Below are 23,026 nucleotides of genomic sequence, written 5' to 3' on the forward strand. Positions count from 1 at the left end.
TTTAGACTACTTGTGATCTTATTTTAAAAGCAAAACAGTTTCATTGTAAAACATTTGCAAAGAAGAAACACACAAAATAAAACAAAAGCTATCTGTGATGTCATTACCCAGGATCAACTATTGCCAATATTTAGTTGTAAAGCATCCGATAATTTTTAGGCATAAATATAATCTTGAAGTTATCAAGACTTCTTTTATTTCCTACACAATATCACAAACATTTTTTTCATTGTCATCACTCTTTTGTGAATAGATTAACATAGAATTCTTAAAGATTCCTAAAAGGCTTCACGATTATTGACAAATCTCTAATAGTACAAATGTGTAGATAAGAAAGGAAACCAATATGTACTGTGTGTCACGTATTGTGTGAGCCTTTGTTGTTCTCTCATTTAGCCAGATTTGGTGATTAAATATAAAATTTTATTAATTGATGTATCCTCTAGTTATTTGAAATGTGACTGACTTCATAAAAATTCAGCTCGTGCAGTTTTCGGGAACATCCCCATACATGTATTGCATAGTTTAACATTTATTAAGAAGAGGGAGAGATTCTAAAACACCTGACTTATAACTAAAGAGGAAGAATGCATCTGAGTTCTTTCCTTTAAAGTGATGGTGTTCCTTGTACCTTGTGACTAAAGCTCAGACAGGACTGATTTCTTAATAGCTTCCAAAGAACTTAAATACCTTTCTCTTAGACATTGATTGACATGAGAGAACAAGTAAAAATCCCAATCTCCATCAGTTCTCATTTTAGTTTTAAATTTGACTCACAGAAACAACTTCTAATTTAAAAATCATAGGAAGGAAATGGAGAGTGCTGGAGAGGCCTATTGAGTATCATCGTTCTCAAACTGTAGTGTGCAAAACAAACACTAGGATAAATTTTAGTACAGATTTCTAGGCCCCTTCTTCAGAGATTCTGATTCAGTATACCAGAAATAAGGTCCAGAAATGCAAGTATTTGAATGGTCCCTTCACATTTTTTGGAGAGAGTTCCTTGTTTAATCTTCCTTTAAAACTTGTTTTACCAACTCCTGAAATCACCTAAGTCTGTGCTTCTCAAACTTGGATATAAACCTCCTCTGAGATTTAAGATAGTATGTGAGGGGATTGGTGAAGTCATGGCATCAACGTGGTGTATCTTCCTGGAGTATTTTTTTTTTTTTTTTTTTTAGTGTTTTGAGTTTTACTCAAAGATTTGAGAGTAGGAGAAGGTTAATATTTTAGATGTAATGTGAAGCAGAAAACAAAATTCATGTGATTTTTAAAAATAAGCCAGGGACTTCAAAGACATTTCCCATTTAGTGCTATATCCCATTTTTCCAGGGCTCCACATTTACCCTCCTTTGCTGTTATAGGGCACTTCTGATAAATTACCTTTGTTAGGATGACTGAAATTATAACCCCTGAGAAATAGTACTATAAAGGGTTAGTGGTATGGGAAGTACAAATACACAGTGTACTTTTTTGAAGATAATTTGAATGAACAATAATCCTTTAAGCATCTCTTTTCTTATTTAGAAAACCTTTTCTGTGTTGCAGATAAAGCGTCTCAGACACCAGATGACAGTTCTAGAGACCATCAGCAAGGTAAGCTCCCTCTTCTCATGGCCCTAAAAGCTGAGACTTCCTCACGCTGTGGTCCACATGCCACTGAGATAATGAAGACAACTGATGATTCCATATCTAAAGTCCTAGACTGGTTTAACCGAAGCTCTGATTCTGATGACAAGTCATCCCTCAAACATCTCCAGAGAATAGAATCCAAAGAAAAAACAGACGCAAAATCACAGATAGTTATTGCCATGGTGACAGATCACACCAGTCTAAAAGTAAATGGCTCAAAGGCCCTATATGTTCCCCAAATTCAACCGAAACCTGTGACATCTGATCCAACGTGCCAAGTAGAGGGAGATCTGCTGCCTTCCAGAAATGACGAAGATGATGTGAACATCAAATCCAAATCTGTGAATTTATCTCAACGAGGCACCCAAAAGGAAGACCCAGGCAAATTGCAACTATTAGAAAGCTACAGTCCAAGTCAGGGAAATAAAAATACAGACTATAGCCTAGGTTCAAAAAGCACAGGAGGAGGAAATGGGGTATCTTCCCCAATCAGTGACTATTCCTACAGTGTTCTCAAAGACTCTGGTGCAGAATACCATGTTCCATATAACATTAAGGATGTTGGCAGTTTTGGAAAAGAAGGGCCCAAGTTTCACATTCATGGAAAAAACAGAGGAAACTCAGAAGTGAATTTTGACTCTTCAACAATGGTCCAAGAGCGAAGTTTGAAAAACATGAAAGCAGAGAGAAAGAGCAAAGGAGAAGATAATTACATCCTGAAAACTTCCTTCGAGTCAGAGAGTATTGAGTTACCACCTGAGACTGCTAACTATGGATATTCTTGGAAGAAACCTGAGGTCCAACTACAACAAGAAGCTAGTGAACTCCCCAAGAACCAAATGCAAAGAGAGAAGTACAAAAGAGTGAGTGACAGAATATCCTTTTGGGAAGGAGAGAAAGTTGCTGCTAAATTGACTCATAAAGATCCCACATCTTCATGCAGCCAGGGACAACCTTCTGCTAAAGAATATCAGTTGGTGAATTCACAGAGTGAATATAATCAAGTCACTGCCAAACAGGTGGTCCTAGATGAAGATGGTCAGACATCCCCTACCTCCAGTTTTTATTCCTCAAATAAACCTGAAGAAACCAGACCCCAAATATCAGTTCCATTCAAAGGCTGTTCCTCAGCTGACAAATCAGGTGAAGTGTCTCTATTTCAGAATAAGATAAATGAACCTAAGAAAATATTGCCAGTGGCAAACAGTTTGCATTCTGGAAGAGACGTTACTTTATCAGCACTGCAGCATACCTCAAATGGTGGTAATGAAGTACATTATCTTGGGAGAAAGAGCATTCCTTTGGAGAAAGATCACTCTCAAATTAGTGAACCAAATCCCAACTTTAAAGTCTTGTCCTTAAAAGAAAGAATGAGTGAAACCAGTCCAGAACAGTTCTATAATCACTCTCAGTTTGAGAATTTGAAAAAGTTTTGGGACTTAGGAGCTAATTCAAATGGAAAGGCTCATGTTGAGAAGAGTACTATCATACCAAGTCATAAAAATTCTGTGCTTTTTGATAGTCAGAAACACAAGGACTTCAGTGATGTTAAATCATCAGGAAAAAATATTCAAGAAGAGGTTCTGGAAATACAGGAAATGGGGAAATTGAATTCAAAATGTGTACCTCAGGTGCTATCAGATGAAACCACATTTCCATGGAGTCCACCCAGAAAGAGCATTCATCAGTTGCCAGGAAATGAGTCATTCAAGAAAAATGTGGAAAACAATATGGAATGGTTTATTACTCCAAAATTCAAGGAAGAAAATGATTACTTAGATCAAGAGCTTCAAGAATCCACAGTGAAAACAAGTATTTTGTCCAAAGACTACAAAGACATTTTTAATGACAGCTTACAGAAGCAGCTTTCAGAGACTTCATCATCAGCAATTCAACTTTCTGGTGGAAAAGTTCATGTAAAACAAGTGCTTGAAGCAGATGTTTCTGAAAATAGGACATGGCCTCAAAAGACAGATTTTACCGATGCTGAGGAAGAAGCCAAACAACTTAAGGAAATCATTAATGAGCACGTAAACAAAACAGTAGCTCCTCCAAAGGTGGAATATAACACTTTGACTGCTAGTCTGTACAAACTCTTGAAGGAAGCAACTGAAACTTCACCCTCTCCCTTGCAAACCAAGTTGGAACCTATTACCACTAGAACCAACACTGAGCCTGAAGAGAGTAAGGTTTTTGAAAAAGGGATGGAACAGAGTTATGGCACTTTGGCCCATGAGAGAGAAATAAAAGCTCTTTTTCCAGAGGAAGAAGAAACTTTGGGAAATACAGTTCAAAGTGGTGAGTGTCAGCTAAACACAAAGAACTTGCTTCAGATGGCTGCGGAAGCTTCACACCCTTTGGATCAGTCTCCCCATCTTCACAAAAAGGGTTCTTTGGGGGGTGAGGCCAACTCTCCCCAAGATTTGCCTTCTTCCTGGGATGCTCAAAGGGAAACTTCTCAAAGAGAAGTCTCAGAGACTGTAGAAAAAGTCATTCTTCCACCCAAAGCTACATTGAATGATACAAATACTGCATTACAGAAGCTACTTAGAGAAGCTTGGTTGAATTATTCAGCTGAGGGGGAAGTAGTTCCTAGAGGGATGAAAGTAGAATTTCCTGAAGAAGTACAGGCAGCAGGAATTATTGTGCCTTGGGCTACAATGGACACCATAGTTCCAGACAGAAAGGATTTTTATTCTGTTAGTGTAGTTTCTGATAAAACCCATGAAATTGGATCTTATGTAGCACCTAAATATACAGCTGCCCAAACATCTCCATCAGAACAGACCCTTAGCTCATTTGGTCCTGCTGTTGCCCAATATGGCAAAGAGCCACCTCAGGAGGTGGCAGAAATTGTAACGGAAATGATAATTCAACCCAAATCACGGGTCCTCAAATTCAGTGCTGGCTTAGAGAAACTACTGGAGGAAACTATTGAAACCATACCCTCAAAATATGAAAATGATATAGGGATTCTTTCTTCATCGAGGTTAATAAGTAGTCCTGAGAAGCCCAGGCAAGCTGCTCCTGAATTCCATTCTGAGGAAATAAAAGAAACAATAGAAAAATCTGAGGCTCCATCAATAACTGAAAATGCTTTTGATATTGGTTTTAAGAAACTCCTTAAAGAAATATCTGAAGCGCCTCCTTATCAGCTCCAGGTGTCAGTGAAGGAAGACACTCCTGACAAGGAGTCTTCACAGTCAGAGGAGACCAGGTCCTTGGGGACAGAGCACCATTTTTACTGGGCATCCTCAGAGACCTCTGAAATGAAGGTTGAGAGTAATGTTTTGAAATTTCAAGTCAACCAATGTGATAAAGTGTTGGGAGGAGATAAGGTTGTGACTGACTTATTGGTAGATCTCTGTGGTTCTGAAAGTAGGGTAGAGATTCCTGGAACCCCACAACTGTATGTGGACCATGAAATGGGAACCACTGACACTATCGAAACCCCAGAGCACAGGGATAATGAAGGTGAGGTTGCAGGTGGAGAATGCGTTCTTCAGAAGCCTGGCTTCACAGAGGGTCCTGAAGTGATCAGTGTACCCAGAAATAGTAAACCCATTCCTGCCTTGATGAACAAAGAAAAACCTACAAGAACAAGTGAAGTTGAATTGATTCTGGTATCACCATATAAGACACAAGAGAAAGATGAAGAAAAAGGTTTCTCTGATTCTGATTTTTCAGATGGAAACATTGGTTCTAATGCAGAAAGCTGGAAAAATAGTTCCAGTAAGCATTTTGAAATTTTTAATCCATTGGTTAATGAGTCTGCTTTATGGAATTCTGATGTAAAGGATGCTGTTTTTTAATTGGGATTATTTTGACACTCCCTAATGGTACTAAATTATTCCAGCCATTTCAGTTTCCCTGACCCTTTCTTGATAAAAATTACATTTCACTTTATATTCTTAATCAAATAGAGTCAGCTTTACCACAAAGTTGAATTTTAGAGTCTGATCTTTTCATTAATCTATCAATAGAATTTTTTAATTTCAAAATATTTTTTAAAGAACGTTTTGGGTTTTGAAAGCACATTTAAGCCATTCAAACTAGTTTTCCTCCTGGCTATTACCAGAATTTCTTAATTGGCAGTCCACACAGAAGTCTCTAATAGTATGTGTGGCAAAAAAAAGTACCACAGACAGTCACAAATTTCCCTTTTAGGGGCAATATCTCACCATAGTGGTGGCTAAATATCAAGGACAAAGTACAGGGCTGGAACTTTCTTTCCCTCAAATACCTTGTGCTGTTGGTATTTTTGTTGCCACTCTTTGGCTCTCATTTTTCAGTAATTACATAATCTTAGTTATCTGCAAAATCTTCCCTTTCTCCAGTCTGACTTTGGTCAGATGACATCATCTGATCTCACCTAAGGGCATTGCCTGCCTTGCTCCTTTTTTTAGCTACAGCCTTGGCTATGCTGATGGATGTCTTACTTGATCATCACATTCCTCAAAGAGAATTTGGGAATGCTAATTCCAGCCAGCCTATAAAACATAGGGCTTGTGTGTTTGCTATTCTCATCAACATTTTAGTCATAAAATTCATTTGCTGTGGGATACCTGTTAGCATGGGCCATGATAGGGATGCATTTCAGGAAATTATTGTATAGCAAAGTTCCCAAATTTGTTGATTCATTAATTAAATCATTCATCAATTCAACAAAAATTTTGCCTATTGCTGTCACTGTTCTAGCCACTGAGAATACGAGAGTAATAAATAACAATACTTAGACCAAATCTTCTCCACGATGGAATTTTCATTGTCAAAATGGGAAAATTAAGAACAGTCTGGAGAATTTTTTAATTAGACGTATTTAATTTAAAGGACTGATCATATTCTGAGATTATAACCTTCAGTCTTTTGTTGGTTCTAAAATGCCTTTCCTTTTGTAAAATAAAGGCATTGGTACATAATAAGGTTTACCCCCTCTTTTAAAAATGCTTTAGTAAAATAAAAAGTTGATTACCCCCACATCATTTCCCAACATTTCTTTGGAAATTTTACTAAATCATGAAACCCCAAAAGCCTACATCCATTGATCTGGGGAATCCACTGCCCTCAATTATGTACAGATGTTAAACACCTGAGTCCTGTCTTCCATGTTTTTCAGCTAACTTTTTTTAATGCCCCCCAAATCATTTCCTGGCTGTCTTCAAAAGCTAGTGTTAATTGGGAAGATTCAGTCTGGCAAAGTATAAAATCATGTGCTTAAAATAGGGTGTAGATATCTAAAAGATCACATTTCCATTAATGTGGTAATTTTGTTTCTATTTGAGTCTATGTTTGCAAGTAGTTCTCCACCTGGAAAATTATTTTCTTTTTCTTTTTTCTCAAAAAAAGGCATATTAATAATGGAGAAATTTTGCTTTCTTTTGTTAAGTAAGTTCTTTCAGAGTCAGTAAGAGAGGCTTATGATAAAACGTCTCCTATCAGCCTACCATTTCAATGTCCGTTGGTTAAGAGGTTTGTTGTTGGTTTTTTATTTGTTGGTTTTTTGTATTGTGCAGTGTTCATCGGTTTTGTCTTATAACAGGTTCAGAAGAAGAACCCAGTTTGAAAACTTTGGAAAGGATTGCTGCTAGGAAAATGCCTTCCAAAAGTTTAGAAGATATTTCATCAGATTCAAGTGAGACTAAAATGTGTCCCACTGTTCATGCCTCACCTAAGCTTAAAAATGCTTACATGCTTTTCCGTGTCCGCACTGCATGCTATTGTGCACTGAACCCCCTAAAGGGGGGGGGAGCTAACAGATGAGAATAACCCTTTCCAAGTGAGCTGAAAAGGCTCACCCTAAAGTGGTTGGAATTTTGCTTTTTTAAAAAAAGGCATACAGTTCGGTTACTAGAACACTTATGTTTCCTTGAGTTGAAGAATCCCAATTTGAGTGTTTACTCAAGTACAGTGATTTTTTTTTTAGTGGGGTACAGTGAATTTTAAAGGATTGTGGTAGTGCTGATACTAGTAACGATGGCTAACATTTATTGAGCATTATGTGCCACATACTTGGCAAGGGTTTTACCACGTATTATCTCATTTAACCCTCACAAGAAACCGTTTGTGGTGTGAATTGTTATCCCCGTTTTACAGATGAGAATGAAATTCAGAGAAGTAACCTGCTTTTGTGTCGCGTACAGCAGAGCTGGGATTCAAAATCATCAGACTATTAACAGGAGCATTTATGAAAGTGACCATATTATATATGACCAGTGCTAGGTGTCAGATAAATTTTGTGTGATATGGAGATGAATTAGTCCCTGGCTTCAAGGACTATCTTTCTTCTTATCCTTCTTTTCTATTCATGCACTTCTTTTGTATACTGGAACTGGAAGCCCAAAGACTACTTGATGGGCGGCACCGTAGGCACACTGTTAGTCACTGGCTGTGGCTTTAATTGGTGAAGGATTTCTCGAGTACTAACAAAAAGCATAATATGTGTAGATACTTGGGTGTCAGGCAGATGGACTTAGAAATCACGACTTCGAGGGGATTTGTTATTACTGTTTTTAAGCTAAGATGCACCCCTGACATTAGAGAGTCAAGTGAAAGTTAATCACTACCAAACCTTTGTGATTGATAATTGACTGTTGTCATGTTTAGACTGTGTTTTTATGCATCTGCAACTGAGACTAAAAAGTCACGGTTTAAAAAGGAAAAGAAAAAGCTACTTCAACAAACAATACTTTCAATTCAGCGATTTTCAGGGCTCTGAAGAAAGTATTCCAGATTTGGAATGCAGTCCTAAACCTCCCCAAAATCTTGGAATTTTAGAATTGGAAGGGACCTTGAAGTTCACCCATTACAGCCTCCTCCCCTGAAACCCCCTCCAATAGGAATTCTCTGTAAATCCTTCTCAACAGGTGGCCAACCCCCACATCCACTTGAATGCTTTCAGAGAAGGCAAGTCCAGTCCTTTGTTAGATGACCCCCTGATTGTTCTTTCTTAGTTGGTGATGGGCCCTGCGAAGAAGACTAGTAACAATTGTCCAATTTAGCAAACCTCTTGCCTGTGAGAGCATGGGATGATTTCCATGGTACAGCTTTAAAGTAATCAGGAATGTATAGGGTTAAAAAAAAAATCACCATCAGCTGATGAGTATCCCTGCACGCTCTCTTCCAAATACCGATACCCACTCTCACACTAGCCTGCCAAGATTCCACTTAGCAGCTGGTCCCCAGTTACATCTCTTCAGTTGATTTCCCAAGCAAGCCTCCCAGAGGCATACGCAAACGATGATGCGTACACACAAATATTTGTTAATAGACCATGGCTTTGAGAAGGTGTTAGTCATTGCTAGCATTTTACCCTTTCCGGAAGAATAGAGAAGCTGTTGCAGCCCTGTGCTTTTTTTTCTGCTGCCGGCGGATTGCTTGCTCTGAGCTAACCCTCTAACCCTTGGGAGTCAGTGAGCAGCTGATGTAAGCTGCATCATGGCTGAAATGGGAGCTCCCGCTATGGCACTGGCTCAAGTAGCTAATCTAAAGGGAAGGTATTCGGGGGAAGACATCATGGTTGCACCCCTCACTGCATCTTGACTAACTGCTTCCAACTCCGGGGGCTTCCAGGAACAATCTCATTGTTCTTTATCTCCAAGGGTCAGCCGTGTTAACCATTTGTTAATTTCTCCTGAACAGATCAAGCGAAAGTAGATAATCTGCCAGAAGAATTAATACATAGTGCTGAAGATGGTAAATATCTTTATGTATTTGCATGTCTGTCTGCATATAAAGGTCTGGAGTGGTTTGGGCAGCTACCCCTGCGCAGCTCTTGGAAAAATAGAAAAATGCCATTTCCCACTATGTGGTGAATGTCTAAATTATTATAAAATGGTTCTGACTTGGTGCCTTTAATACTGTTTGTATTTGCAAAAAGCTTCTGCTGTTGATACTTTTTGTGAGACTCTTATTGGAGACCCTTGGCCAACAAGGGTTTCTTTGAATAGGAAATTGTGTTTCTATAGGTATGAGCTGACTTTTGCTACTCTGACTTGCAGAACTCATTGTGAAGACTAGAGAGTAGAGTGGGGTCCCTGGGTTAGGTTGTTACTATATTTGATTCTCAAGTCTCAGGATTTAGATCTCTCTGGGAGCAATTGATAAAGTCTTAAGTTCAAAGATAAGGGTCCTGCCTCCACTCATAATAGATACTAAGTATAGACTGAGAATGATATTATTTGATTCTGAATGTTAAACAGCCAGAAGATCTTGAAGCTTGTCAATGGATCAGGTATTACTTAGTTCTGTTATAAAATGATCAGTGTAATAGTGCTGGGTGGGAATGGTGGAAATGGGTCTGATTTTTATAATTCAACCATTTATGGAAATGTATAATTTCTCATTTGTATGCTGGTATGTTTTTCTTGCTAAACTATCTTCACCATGATCATAACTGAGCTTTCCAACATAAAATGTATCAACGGAGTTCCTCAAAGGTCATGAATGAATTTCTTATTTGAATGTAATAGTTTTGTCTTTCTCATTTTATATTTATAAAAACTTCATTAAGGTAGGTGGGGCAGAGATTGTTATCTTCATTTTATACATTAAGTATCATGTCTAAGATCCTGGAGCTAGTCGGTTAGTGGGAGTACTGGAAATAGAATCTTGGCTCCCTTGCTCCTAGTCCAGTGCTCTTTCCCATTTCCAGGCTGTAGCTTAGCAAATTAAAGTAACAACGCAGAGCATCTCCTGTTGTGGATCTTTGGACTATTAGTTGAACAGAAGACCTTAAAGAAGCTAATGAAGCATCAGATTGGGAAATGAATAAAAGCAAGCTAAAACCATGTCAGATGTATTTTTTAGTCTTAGTTGTGAAGCTGACATTTGAGTTTTACTTTCATGTCTCTTTAATCTTTCTGTTGAAATGATACTTATTTTCAATGTTGCTCTTCTGAGTAGATCAAAAAGCAGATCATGAACCAGATGCAAATGAATGCATACCAGGAAGTGAGTAGCAGGATTTTGTCACTCTACATGGTGTTAAATAATAACTAACTCTATTACTAATGTAGCATTACTATTGGTACTAAACTCCTGCAACTTACAAAACTGTTTCATTCTGACAAGGGTTCTATTAAAAACACTTTGTTACTCTCTATGTTGCTATGTCTAAAGATATTAATTTGTGGTTCCACTGAGGAAAAACAGTGTATTAAATATATATATATATAAGTACATACATACACATGTATGAATATTTTGCTCCTTTTGTTAGTCTCTCTGTACTTTGCAGATTCACTTAGAATCAAGTTGGTGCTTTCCAATTTCACTTCACTTTTATATTGCAGTATGGTCTTGAGTACTGGATTTCTTGTAGATTCTGCACAAGACTATAGACAAATTATGCTTTTTTGGACCTAAGAAAGAATTGTACTTTGACAATTAGTACTACGTGGTATGGTTGTATATGTGCCTCTATACATCTGTATGAGCAAATGTTATTGTGTACAGGATATAAACTCTGAGGTTCAAAACCGGACTCAAACAGCATATCTTCATTATATCAAGCTAATGAGCATTTGAATCTAAAAAAATAAATATATACAAGTGGTGGATAATTTTCCTCAACTAATTTTATTCCACCATCTGACCAAAATCTTTGCCCTTTTCTGCTCAATATTAAGGTTACTTTATTTAGCTGTGACTACTGTCTTAAGGACAGAAAGCACATGAGGAAGGTGTTTATAGAGCCTAGCAAAGCAAAGCATGTGTATCTTCTTGGCTCCCCAGTTTCAGGCAAGTTTCATAAGCACAGGCAGTGGAGGTATGAAGATACTGATACACATACCTGCTCTCAGGAGTTCGCAGTATTTTAAATTATCAGTTTCCCAACTGTCTTTCGATGTACCAATAGGTCTTAATGAGAAGAGTGGCTAAATGGAGGAAGCATTAGATAGAGTAGCAAAGTGCTGATGTGAAAAGTCAGGGACATTTAGTCTGAAACCTGAAACCTTGCTCATGAAGTCCTCCAGCCAGAAGTGAAGGTGCTGAACTTCAGCACATGACTTAAGAAATATCTGACAATTGCCTGGGAAAGAAGACATTCCAGGTTCCGACCCTTCTGGGTGGGTATTCCTACTTTCTCTGATTGCTGCAGAGTAGAAAAGACAGGGTTTTGGATAAAGAGGCTTTGCCAGTTGCTCTTGAACTGGCATGTACTTAAGGTTGGACATCTTATTTAATCTTGCTATTAATGTTTTGTTCAACATTTAGCCTGAAGAGTGAAATCAATATATTTATAAATACATACTCCTATATTTCTGTATCTTCACTTGTAACCTCCTAATTGGCTTGGTTATTGGTCAAGTCTAACAGGCTAATCGTGTGCTGAAGCCTGGGTAAATTAATTTATCCCTATTTTATATTTAGCAGAATGACCCCTAGTGCCTGGACTAAGATTATTCCTTTTCTCTAGATGAATTGTGTATTCTTACCAGAAGATGAAATCAAAATCATGAACCAAACATAAATAAGTCCATAAATGTAAAATTAACTACATCTGAGTAGTTGGTATAAATGAATCTGGCTCAGATGCTGTACCAATAATATAAATTGAAAATAATAGGGAACACTGTTATAATGAGAAGACTTTTACATATTTATTGGGCCTTACTGTGGCCTTATGAGGTCTAATCTTATACAGTTGCCAACATAAACACAAACACACACATACATTTTTGTTTAAGGGGAAGTGATTAAAGCAGGTATTGTTCCAGTGAAACATTTCACCTGATTTGAAGTGCATTTCACCTTTGTGAGCCTAAGGCTAGGTGAGAACTACTTGTGAACAAGTGTATATTTAGTTAAGTGTAGATCAATTTTCAGTTTTTCTTTCATTCGATCTATGTTAATTAAAGATGAATTTAGCTGCTGATGTGATCAATGTGAGCCTTTTGAGTTATATACAACTATAGTTTGACTTTTGTCTGTCTATTTTACTAGTGTTCCTTTAAAAGATCAAGCCAAATTAATGTATTTGTATCATGTTCAACAGATAATTTAAAGATTCTCTGTCATATTATTTATGTTTAACATTCTTATATGCCAGGAACTGCTCTGAGTACCTTATTGGATTTTAATGCATTCATCTTCAGGATAAAAGTTGTGGGTCACATAAGAAAAGCTTGGACATTGTGATTCTTAAGCAAAGAAGGAAATTGTTTTCTAACTAGAGATTTGTAAACTGGAAGTAGAATTCATCACCTTTTTGTGCTTTCTACCTTTGTACTTACTATATCAAAAAGAATCTATATGCCACATTTTCATATTAACTTTTTAAAGTACCCTGACATGAATCATTTAAATTTGGCCTTGGGATATCTTTATTGATTGTTCTTTGAGTTGACAGACATCTAAATAATTTATATTTTTAAAAAAGAATTAATCTTGAAAATGTACTTTCATAATTCTGAAAGAAACACTACCAGAACTAATCCCCATGATCAGTAAACAGACCAGCTTACATTTAGACTCTCAGAAGCCAGGACACTTTTATTATTGAATTGTGTACAAAGATCTTTACTGTCCAGATGAAATAGTTGTTTCAGCCTGTAGCATGTCAGAAATATACTGTATCTCAAGGAGATGAACCAAGAAAATATAGCTTAGGTCCTGTGATTAGAAGTTCTGATATGAAAAAATAAGTTAAAACCAACTCACGTTGACAGTATGCTTTAATATAATTCAAGTCCACCCATCAATTCAGAAAAAACTAATGGTTTTTTAAATTTTGTATTTGGTTCAACTCCTTGCTAATTGTCTCCCTGTGAAATTTATGAAAACCGCATGTTGCTTACTTCATGATCCTGCGCATGAGGACTACTGTGCTTTTGACCTTTTTACAAAAACTTCTCTGTTCATAGATGAAAGAAAAGTGTTTTCAACATATGCCTAATGTCATTTGACAATTATAAAAATAATTTTGAAATGAAAATGCTGCTGTTTAGTTTCTACAGTGCCTTCACAAGCTGATAATCAGTTTTCCCACCCTGACAAACTCAAAAGGATGAGCAAGTCTGTTCCAGCATTTCTTCAAGATGAGGCAAGTTTGTCTTTTGTACCTTCAGAAAAAATGGAACCAAATAGGCAGCTTTGCTATGCCAAGGTTGGTGGGTTTGTATTCCACTGTGACAGAGACCAAAGAGGTCAGCAGGACTGACCGTTGCCTTCGAAGTCAGTACAAGCAGCGTTGTTGATCCTGGAACACAGCGAGGCACATCTCATTTGACACAAACTGCAACTCCTTTTGGTCACTGAAATCAAATGGCATTGATTTGGGAATGTGACTTTTGTTTCAAAGTCGGTACGAAATAAGAATCCAGGCAAAGATATGTTGGCAGAAGCTAACTATTGCTCTGTGGTTTAGAGTAGAGTTAAATTTGTGAGTGCTTAGTCTGGGTAGCATGACCAACTTGAAAGCATTTGTTAAAATAATGGAAGTAACAATGACATTAAAAAAAACTTTGAAGTGTATCTACCTGGGTTTAGACATTTTACATATTTTATCTCGTTAATCCTCCCAACAACCTTAGGAGGTAGACACCTTCATTATCCCTAAATATTACAGATGAGGAACTGAGGCTCAGAGAAGTGAAATAACCTCACTTAGCAAGAAAGGGCTTGAGTCAGGACTAGAGCTCAGATCTGATTGCACAGTCTATGCTGTTAACCACTATACAGTACCATCTCAAGTAAGAACATGACTATTAGCCACTGCTGATTGAGTATTTAGTATATATCAGGTACTTAATAATCATGCAGATATCCAGTCCTCACTAACTAAACGTGGGAGGTAATATTTTCTCCATTTTATAAAAGAAGAAAAAGCCTCAGAGAGATTAATTTTCTCCAAATATAACATCTATTAAAAATAGATCTAGGACTTTAACTCAAGTCTTTTGACTTACACCCCAATGTTCTTGCAGTCAGGTAGTTAGGAGCCTGAACTTTGGAGTCAGATATTCCCAGTCCTGGCTGTGCTACTTATTTGCTGTGTGATCACAGACAAGTTCCTTAACCTCTCTGAGTCTGGTTTCTTAATAACTACCACATAAGTTTGTGAGCAGTAAGTGGGATAATGCAGGGAAAATGCATAGCACAGTGCCTGGCACATAGTGAGTACCCAGTAATTGTTAGCGATTCTGTTTGCAGTTTGGGTCTGATTTCTGAGGGTGAAATAAGAGGCTTCATCCTCAAGAATTCTCTAAGTAGATAGAATGTGAGGAAAGCTCTGAAAAACATGTAAATTATACCTTCCCCACTCTGGGCACCAAGTAAATGATACTCTTCTGTCTGCTCTTGGACCTTAGAGGGACTGTGTCTTTAAAATATTCAGCCCTTACATTTGCTTAAGAGCCCACATTGCAGTTACCTTGGAAAGAATCACTTATCCTTTGGAACTCATTAGCTGAAACTCACTGGTAGGCACTGAAAGGAGTTCCTGTGGTTTTATATTTTTGAAAATCCCCTTTTGTCTCCCAATACTGTAGGACTTGGGTGTCATTTAAATGAACCATATAATAACTTGAGAGGGAAATGATAGCGGTTCCTGTTTTTGTTGTTGTCGTTGTTGTGTGTGGGAGGGGGGGAAACTCCCTTCAGTTTTAACCTGATGCCCCCACGAAAGGAAGTCCTGATTGTTTGGATTTGTGCATTAAAGCTGCCAGAATAAAGCCATATCACTTTGCCTTCGAAAGTACATAGCATTGAACTGGATTTTAAAGAAAGCGAAGATGAAATCAGGCTTTGCTCCTTTGTACACTATCCTTTTGAGGCTTAGCATCGATCATATTTGTTGAGTGCCAGCTATGTGCAAAGCACTGTTCTAGGTTGACAACACAGGGTCTCATGCTTCCAGTAGTTCACTAATTAGTCTGATATATCAGGTAGAATGTAGTACTTGCTGTAATAGAGGAAAATGGACTATAAGCCTATGGGCAAAGAGTGTGACAACAGAGAGAGAAAAATAAATGTTTTTTTTAATCCTTGAGGGAGGATTCTTTTCTCATCCATGTTAGTGATTAATTTTGTTTTTCTTTAATCCCTTTCTTAATCTGCATTGGAATTGGCATTCATTAAGTTGATGCATAATTGCATGGCCCTGGGATATGTTGGCATGAACTAACTACTCTTCCGTAAAGGTGTTCCCCTAACCACAGGAGCCACTGAACTGCCCTATAAACTTTCCAACCCCAAAAGGAGTTCATTCTGCATTATGAATCTTTTAAGCTACTATCCTATTAAGCTTAGATCTAAATGTGACATAATTTGTTATTGCCATTTTCCTTTCTTGTCCCAGGTAGATATTTCCTGGGACATATTTAAAATTAAATATCTAATTGCTTTTTTTTGTTTGTTTTAGAAATGTGTTAAAACCTAATGTGGGTAGAATGTGTAATTATCAAATATATTTCTCAAAAAAAGATGAGCACTATAGCACTATTATGGAAATGCATGAGGTAATTTAAAATAAAAAAACAAAATAAAATATATTTCTCAAAAAAAGATGAGCACTAAAGCACTATTATGGAAATGCGTAAGAGGTAATTTAAAATTAAAAAAACAAAAAACATAATCCTTAGTTGAAATAAATCAGACTAAGATCTTTTTCTAGTTTAATTGCATCTCAAATAAAAGATTTGGTTTTTAGGAAAGTTAAGGCAAATTTTAATAATGAAAGGAATTAAGCATGACATATTTTGACAGTAGATCTTCAACCTTTTATTGTCTGGATAGGATTAATTTCTCATATATTTATCGGTAAAGTTCTCCAAGCAGTATAAATTTATAATATTAAAGAAATGATTAGAATACATCGCAATAGAGATGTATTCTGTAGCACCCTGGGATCACCTTGTATTAAAAAAAACTAAACTGTTATTTTGGAAGCTAACTGCTCCCCTCCTCCTTCAGGAAAGTCCGAGGAAAGACCACCCACCCCATCCTGAATCCCATTCCCTGGCAACTAGCACTGGTGTTCATTGACCTTGGAAAATGTCGCAGATCAGTAGGATACCAAGATATCATCTTTGCTTAAGCAGAAATTCTTACCTTGACTCATTCTGAATTTAAATATTGTGTTATTATATGATGTTTTGTAGAGTGATGGCAGAAAAACAGATACAACATCAGAAAGCAGTTACCAGCTCAGCAGACATAAGAAGAGCCCGAGCTCTTTAACCAATCTTAGCAGCTCCTCTGGCATGACGTCCTTGTCTTCTGTATGTAAACAAAGGCTCTGTGTTAATATCTCTCTGCATCTGTGAATCCTGCTCTGCAATGCTCCTGTTCATTGAACAACAGCCTCCTGTTGTGTTTCTCAGATTCCAATGGCATGAGCATCTTTTCTAATCCACAATTAGTTCCTGGCTAGCTATATCTTTCTTTTTTAAAATTTATTTTTATTATTTTTTTTAGTATAAAGGGGGTCATATCCATTATAAATAAACATGATTTTTTTTTGCTGTAACTACTTCAAAAACAAACCTAAATTGCCCATACTGTGCTAGTTTAGTGCAGATGAACTACTAAAGTTTTCCGTGCATCCAGTGAGGTGACTATAATCTAGTTATGAGATATGTTTTCATATATTGTTTATAAGTGTAGAAATATGCCTCTCTTTTAGCAGTCCTGATGAAAAAAGATACTGATTCACATAAAAGAATGGGAGGGGGGATGCTTTGCCTTATAGAAGGATTCAAAATAGGGGAAAAAGGTAAAGGAAAGCTCCCTAAGTAGAGCTGCTCCGATTTGATTTGAGAAAAATTGGCTTACACAGGCCTTCTTACATAAAGTGAAGTTGTTATATATGAGGTAGTATGTGTATAGACATATATATATGCCAATGCATCTATGTAAACTTATCCAGATATTTCTCTGATATATATATATATATGTATACTCCTATCTCACCAGGTATGCTAATCAAATGATAAAGCTGTGCTTAAATTCTTACTAGCTCTACATTTTTTGAACTTTTTTTTGTCTTGGTATCTGTTTAAATTGATAGCCCTGCATTTATTGAACATTTTTTGTTTTGAATTCTGTTTAAGTGGAGTTTCTGCTAATAGTAATCTAATGTATGCCCTTGGGAAGGTTTTAAACTCCCTTAATCAATCATCCATTTTCTACCCTTCCTGACCTCTAAAAGACACATGGCTCAGTAAGCATTTTGTTAGATTCCGTAGATGGGTAGCATAGTAAAATTCCTTTTTAGTGCCTTGGAAATTCAATAGAGCCAAGTGTCACTGTGATTTGCATGCCTAGGATTTCTCACATCGTCTTGAAACACAATGCATGCCAAAAAATGTGACTCTGAATGCCACCTATCATAAAATCATCCTGCTTTGAAATGACCCAGCATCTAAATAACTTGGCACTTCATTTTTCACCTTGGTCTTTTTAAGACAAGTTTCGATAACACTGGTCATGTATATTAAGACAAGTTGGGTCTGGGTTGCTATTTTTTTTATACTGTATTAAGTTAACTGCTTTTACATGCGAGCTAGAGAAATAATGACAGGCCAGGATTATATCCATGTTCTGTATGTTGGGTTCAGGAATGAGATGGAGACACATACTGTCTGTTTCTGTGGCTTTCAGGTGAGTGGCAGTGTGATGAGTGTTTACAGTGGAGACTTTGGCAATCTGGAAGTTAGAGGAAATATTCAGTTTGCAGTTGACTATGTGGAGTCTTTGAAGGAACTGCATGTTTTTGTGGCCCAGTGTAAGGACTTGGCAGCAGCGGATATTAAAAAACAGCGCTCAGATCCGTAAGTACATTTTGGAGTCACCTACTGTCTCTTGGTTCTCAAACTGTTAATCTTGTAGGAGTTGAGAAAGAAAGAAAGTAATTAAAGGGAGGGTTAGTATGTGTGTCTGCGTTAAAAGGAATGTTTGGAGAGAAAAATGGAGGGAAAATTCTGTTTTCTTTTCTTTATACATTTTTATGCCAAGCTTATTAAATTATAAAAATCACAGGGCAGCACAGAATGTTTCAAATTGGAAGGGCCATTGTCCGATTCCTTCATTCATAGGTAAGTGACCTATTGGCCTAAGTTCAATAGTCTGAATTTAGATAGCCTAAGGCAGAATGAAGAATGAGGGACTGAATGAACCCACATCTCTCTGACATTTTTATACTTTCTTTACAAGTAGGGACATGTGGGCCACACACTTCATAATGCTCAGTAGTATAAAAATAGTCATGATTCTAGAAAGAGTTTCCCTATTTAAATTATATCCTACAGAAGACCTTTAGGGAAAATTACCAAGTACATCTTGTAAATCACAGATTTGATTGCATTTCAGTTTATTTGCAAAAGATGGTCTTCTCCACTTATCCCTGTGCAGAAGTGTGATTCTTAATTATTTTGCTGTGATGGTACCAATCCTTTTTACTTTCGTTTTTTGTTTTTTTTTTTTTTTCATAAATAGGACTGGACTCAACATTTTTTATTATCTTACATTGAATGTGGCTTGATTTTTTTCTTTTTTCAAAAGATAGTAGCACCACTTAAAAAAATGCTGCAAGTATTAAAGCTGTCTGGCAATAGGAAACAGAGAATTATACACTAGTTAGAGGTCTGGTGTTTACCCTGCCCCTGCATTAGGTAATGTGAAAGGAAAAGAAGAATTTGGGAACTGTCCTTTAAAAATCTTCAAAACAATATTAAATGTTCAATTCTGCTGAAATCCCTTTAGATATTTAAGTATAAAAATATTGGTAGGAATATTTGTTACTGCTTTTCTCACTGTTTTGAAATAATTATTATTTGCTGTAAGTTTTTGATGCATTTTTGAATGAATCAAAATTGAAAGTTGTAGTGGAAACATCACTTTTATCTTCTCTGACCTTCTTGTCTGTTCGATTCTCTTTTTAGATATGTAAAGACCTATTTGTTACCAGATAAAGGCAAAATGGGCAAGAGGAAAACCCTCGTAGTGAAGAAAACCTTGAATCCTGTGTATAACGAGACACTTCGGGTATCTATAAACCCTTAACATAGAAAAATCACAAATGGTGACGTATACATTTAAATAACCATGTCTCTGATCAGTCACCAAGAGAGAAGAAGGAAAGGAATAAATATTTTCTAGTATCTGCTTTGCTTGAGGCAATTTGCAATGCCATGTTGTGTACATTATCTCATTCACTCCCCATAAACCTCCTGCCAGGTGGGTATTACTATCTGCATCACAGATGAGGCAGATGCTTAAGGACACACAGCTGATAAAGTTGGGCACTGCAACCAGAATGATTTCCCCAAAACACAATTTTGAATGTTATTTCTGTTTTCCTCTGCTTAAGACATTTCAGGATCCCCATTACCCATAGTGTGCCCACAGTCCCTTCACAACCTGAGCTCTAGCCTCATCTCTTCCCTTTTCTATTCTGTGTTCCAGCCACACTGTATTCCTTTCAGTTCTTTGCAGAAACTACATTTTCTCTCATGCTGAAAACTTCTGTACTGTCAGAAGAAATATTCTTCCCCACAGTTTTCCCTAAATACCTCTTCCCTAAATGCAGTCTTAAATGCCCCTTCCTTAAGGAGAGGTGAGAGGCTCTCCTTAATCCCTAAATCCCCCCACAGTTTGCTGCCTTTGTTTCATAATAGGCTTTGTGAACATCCAGCACTGTAAGTACTGGTTTAGTTGTGTGCTTTCCTATTAGATCATAAGTTCCATGAGGGCAGGAACCAATTCTGTACTGTTTACGAACTGTGAGTCTTTGGGCAAATGACTTAATCTGTCTGTAACTCAGAACTGCAAAATGGGATAACAATAGTTTTCAGATCTTAAAAATGGAAATAATAATAGTCCCTCCCTCCTTCCATCACAGGGCAGTTGTGAAGATTAAAAGGCTTAATCTAGGTAAAGTGATTAGCATCTTTTAAACATTTAGTAAATGATGGTTATTAGCTATATTGTATCCTGGACTTTTAAGACAATGTCTCATAGAGTTACTCAAAAAATGTTTATTGGAGGGATAGATGGATGGACGGATGAATGGAAAGCATACCTGGCTCAAATACCCATATTATGATTTTTCCCTCAAATTATATCATACTGCCTAAGTTATGAATAACAGATAATTTTAAACTAAAAACACAAGAAGTACTGTTCACTCCTTCTTTCTAAAAATTCTGTCCAAGCATTTGATTATCCTTTGGGGAAAAAGCAGTTAAATCAACTCTCTGTCATCCATGGATAAATTAGCCACCTTTAGATTTTCTGTAGCAAGTTTTTAACCACAGCTTGACTATGCTGTATCCCAGCACCCTAGCTATTTTTGGATCAACTACTTCAACCCTATATTCAGAAAAAGCTAGTTGAATTGGTAAATTTAGTGAAAGGCAAGTCTGCTCCAACCAAAAAAGAAATTCAAGTAGTATAGCATAAAGCCACATAGAGATTATATTTAGATTAGAAGTGCCATTATCCTTTCCATGATTATATATAATCAAGAATTGGCTGTATTTTAGATTAAAAAAAAACTGTCAGGATGCCACATCTTTTCCACTTGACCATTTCAGCAGGAAAAGCAAGTAGTTCTTTTATGAAAAATACTTTGTACTTAGGTAGAAAACAGAGCATTGGATTAAAATTGATTTGTATTTTTAGAATGAATTTATTTTTTATCTGATTGGAACGAAAAACCTATCCAGTAAAAAAAAAAATTGAATAATTGGCTTTTGTTTTTAGAGAGCTATTACCAGCTATGATATTTGAGCCATAGTTTGGCTTTCCAGAAAGGGAAAGAAAATTAGCTTTGTGAAAGAGGGGTTTCGACTTTTTGAAACAACACTTCGAATAAGATGACTTTGCAATATTTTTGAGACTTGAAACCTAACAGATGAGAAAACCTGATCTACACAGATGACATTTCTCTTCATCTTTATGTCATAACTTTTGCTGGAGTGATTTTATTCATCATCTTAATTTCCTTTGAACTGCAGTACAAAATTGAAAAGCAAATCTTAAAGACACAGAAGCTGTACCTGTCTGTCTGGCATCGGGACACATTTAAACGTAATAGTTTCCTAGGGGAGGTGGAACTTGATTTCGAAACATGGGACTGGGACAGCAAACAGAATAAACAATTGAAGTGGTATCCCCTGAAGCGGAAGGTAAAGTCAGAGTCTTGTTTGTGTGTTTGTTTTGTTGGTTGACTGGTTGGCTGGCTGGCTGGTTGGGGGTCTTGTGTACGGGAGAAAGTTGCATTTTAACTCCCCATAAATACCCACAGTTTGGGATCTTTTTAAACTAGGGTTGGACGTATTTACCTTGACTATTCAGTGAAGAAATGGTAAAAAAGAAGTTATAGGGAGACTGTATGAAAGCATTGAATACAAATGTTTCAGAGAGGCAATTTAAATAATGAAATTCTTTAAAATTTGAGAATTATTTTTAACCCAGTGTATAGTCAGATTCTGATAAATGTTCCTTTTGCAGAGAAAATATGTTCTGTGGGTGTCAGAGGTAATGTTCTATATCCATAAATTAAGTTTGTTAATAATGTCATTCAAATCTTCTATATCCTTACTAATTTTGTGTCTGTGTGTACTATCTGTATGTACTTATATCTGTGTATATTATTAAGAGATATAATTGTGGATTTATCTTTTTCTCCTTAGTTTTGCTATTTTTGCTTTATTTTTAGGTTGTCTTATTAAGTGTATACAAATTTAGAACTGTTATAGTTTCCTAATGGGTTGAACAGTTTATCATCTTGAAATGTTCCTTTTAATCTCAAGTAACACCTCCTGCCTTAAAGTCTATTTTGTACTAGTTCTATCAGCTTTCTTTTGGGCTGGCATTTCCTCTATACTTTGATTTTCAACCTGTATAAATCCTTGCAGTTAATATGTAATTCTTTTTTACATATTATGATTTTTTTTCCAATCCGATAATCTTTGTCTTTTAATTAGATTACTTGGTTCATTATAATTATTGACATATTTGAGTTCATAACTATCATCTTAATATTTGTCCTATTTTCCTAATTTCCTTTGGGATTAATCAAATATTTTATTCATTTTTTCTATCTATTAATTAGTTTCTTTTCCTTTACCTTTATTGGTTACCCTAGAGATTATAATATGTATCCTTGCCTTAGAAGAGTTGATTATAAATTAGGATTGTTACCACTTCTAGGACAATGAAAGGAAACAAGAATACTTTAACTGTTTATCCCTCCTCTCACTTTTTTGATATTTTTAGTCATGTGTTTTATTTATACATATATTTTAAAACCCACATAACTATTTTTTGTCTTTTACAGTCAATATTCATTTAAATTTAACTGTGTGTTTACCTTTCTGTTCCTCTTCATTCCTTTCTGTATCTCTACATGGAGTTATTTTTTCTGTTTGAAGACCTCCCTTCAATTTTA

General features: G+C 36.4%; 1 protein-coding gene across 29 annotated transcripts in view; it reads left to right on the forward strand.

The window, feature by feature from the left end:
• The window catches only part of SYTL2 (synaptotagmin like 2), a 120,522-nt gene that overhangs the window by 87,396 nt on the left and 10,100 nt on the right, over nt 1–23,026 (forward strand). For 8 of the 29 annotated variants that reach the window (XM_077113370.1, XM_077113369.1, XM_077113371.1 and 5 more), the window contains 9 exons: nt 1,549–5,364; nt 7,172–7,264; nt 9,271–9,324; nt 10,534–10,581; nt 13,581–13,675; nt 16,734–16,853; nt 18,235–18,404; nt 19,515–19,617; nt 21,591–21,761. In XM_077113370.1, the coding sequence (XP_076969485.1) occupies nt 1,549–5,364; nt 7,172–7,264; nt 9,271–9,324; nt 10,534–10,581; nt 13,581–13,675; nt 16,734–16,853; nt 18,235–18,404; nt 19,515–19,617; nt 21,591–21,761 (4,670 nt within the window). Of the gene's footprint in view, nt 1–1,548; nt 5,365–7,171; nt 7,265–9,270; nt 9,325–9,351; nt 9,863–10,533; nt 10,582–13,496; nt 13,676–16,733; nt 16,854–18,234; nt 18,405–19,514; nt 19,618–21,590; nt 21,762–23,026 lie in introns of those variants that run through there. The other 21 variants (XM_077113389.1, XM_077113398.1, XM_077113372.1 and 18 more) reach the window with 18 other exon arrangements.

This window comes from Tamandua tetradactyla, chromosome 8 (assembly GCF_023851605.1).
Source record: "Tamandua tetradactyla isolate mTamTet1 chromosome 8, mTamTet1.pri, whole genome shotgun sequence".
In the NCBI taxonomy this organism is placed as follows: domain Eukaryota; kingdom Metazoa; phylum Chordata; class Mammalia; order Pilosa; family Myrmecophagidae; genus Tamandua; species Tamandua tetradactyla.